We start from the raw sequence: 1,515 nt of genomic DNA, 5'->3' as shown, positions 1-1,515 counted from the left end.
GAGGGAGGGAGGGAGGGAGGAAGGAAGAAAGGAAGGAAGGAAGGAAGGAAGGAAGGAAGGAAGGAAGGAAGGAAGGAAGGAAGGAAGGGTGGGTGCTGGAGAGATAGTGGAGTGGTTAAGAACGCCTGTCCTCTTACAGAGGACTAGGGCCACTACCCACATGACAGCTCTCCAGTTCTAGGGTATCTAATGCCCTCTGCTGGCTTCAGTGGACATTGCACACAGTAGTGTATATAATTACATGCAGGCAAAAATACACAAACAAAAAAAAAAAAAAAAAAAAAAAAAAAAAAAAAAAAGAAAAAAAAAAATTCAGCCAGAACAGACCCTCTTCAGCCCAGCTAAGCACAAACCCTGCATGTGGGTTCAGGCAGGGCCTGTGTGGCGGCTACACTGTCAGGACCACTCACTCTGTCTGCTGTGTCTTCCTGCTTGATACCCTTCTTAAATCTCTCCACCATTTCTCTCACGCCTCCCCTCTTCCACCTGCACGTTGGTTTTCCCCTCCTCTACCCCATTTCTTTCCCTTTGTAAGACAGAGTCTTGCTTTGGCAGGCATGATACTCATTATGTAGCCCAAAGCTGGCCTTGAACTCATGGCAGTCCTGCCTCATCTCCTAGGTACTATAACTGGCATTTTTCTTATGGAACTTCTGGCCTATGCTCAGCTTATTTCTATCAGAATCTACAGCTGCTCCTCCTGCTGAGACTACTCTGATGCTCGCACAGCAGGAGAATGGGTCCGAGTCTATCCCAGCACAGCAGGGGAATGGGTCTGAGTCTATCCCAGCGCACTTACCAAGCATTTCTTCTAACTTGCTTGTGGCAGGCCCGTTCACATAATACACATACTTACTATCTCTAAAGAGAAGAAAAGCTGTGTTACTGGGTAGCCTGCGGCAGAGACAGCCACTCACTACAGTCCCAGGGTTGCTACAGGCCTGTGGCAAGCATGGAGCCTGCTTTTTATCCTTCAGGCTTGGGGATTAAATCCAGGCCCTCACCATGCTAGGCTCTACTGCAGAGGCACAACCACAGTCCTGAGCTCAGGGAGCTGAAAGGCTTCTTGCTCCTGTTCTGAATGCAGGTGATACACATCTATGAGAGTTTAGCTTCAAAGTGCTTGTTCATTCAGGAGACTCTAGCCCGTAGTTCTCATTGTGTGGTGACCTCTTTGGGAGTCAAATGACCCTAACAGGGGTCGCATTTCAGATATTTCACAATACTACCAAAACTGTAGTTATGAAGTAGCAACAAAAATAGCTTTACATTTGGGGTTACCACAATAGGAGGAACTGTATTAAAGGATCACAGCAGTAAGAAGCTGAGACCACTGTTCTACACACACACACACACACTCAACACACAAGACAACATACTCTTAACATACAACTGTGAGAGCCGGGCGTGGTGGCGCACGTCTTTAATCCCAGCACTTGGGAGGCAGAGGCAGGCGGATTTCTGAGTTCGAGGCCAGCCTGGTCTACAAAGTGAGCTCCAGGACAGCCAGGGCTA

The 1,515-nt window shown here is 48.1% G+C and overlaps 1 protein-coding gene across 1 annotated transcript in view; it reads right to left on the bottom strand.

The window, feature by feature from the left end:
* Positions 1–1,515, bottom strand: part of Gnpat (glyceronephosphate O-acyltransferase) — a 25,544-nt gene that overhangs the window by 1,505 nt on the left and 22,524 nt on the right. The window contains exon 15 of the mRNA XM_021219949.2: positions 800–861. Coding sequence (XP_021075608.1) covers positions 800–861 — 62 coding nt within the window. The remainder of the gene's footprint in view (positions 1–799; positions 862–1,515) is intronic.

The sequence above is a fragment of the Mus pahari genome, chromosome 20 (genome assembly GCF_900095145.1).
Source record: "Mus pahari chromosome 20, PAHARI_EIJ_v1.1, whole genome shotgun sequence".
Taxonomy (NCBI): domain Eukaryota; kingdom Metazoa; phylum Chordata; class Mammalia; order Rodentia; family Muridae; genus Mus; species Mus pahari.
The sequence above is the reverse complement of the archived record's forward strand: the minus strand, read 5'-3'. Positions and strand labels throughout refer to the sequence as shown.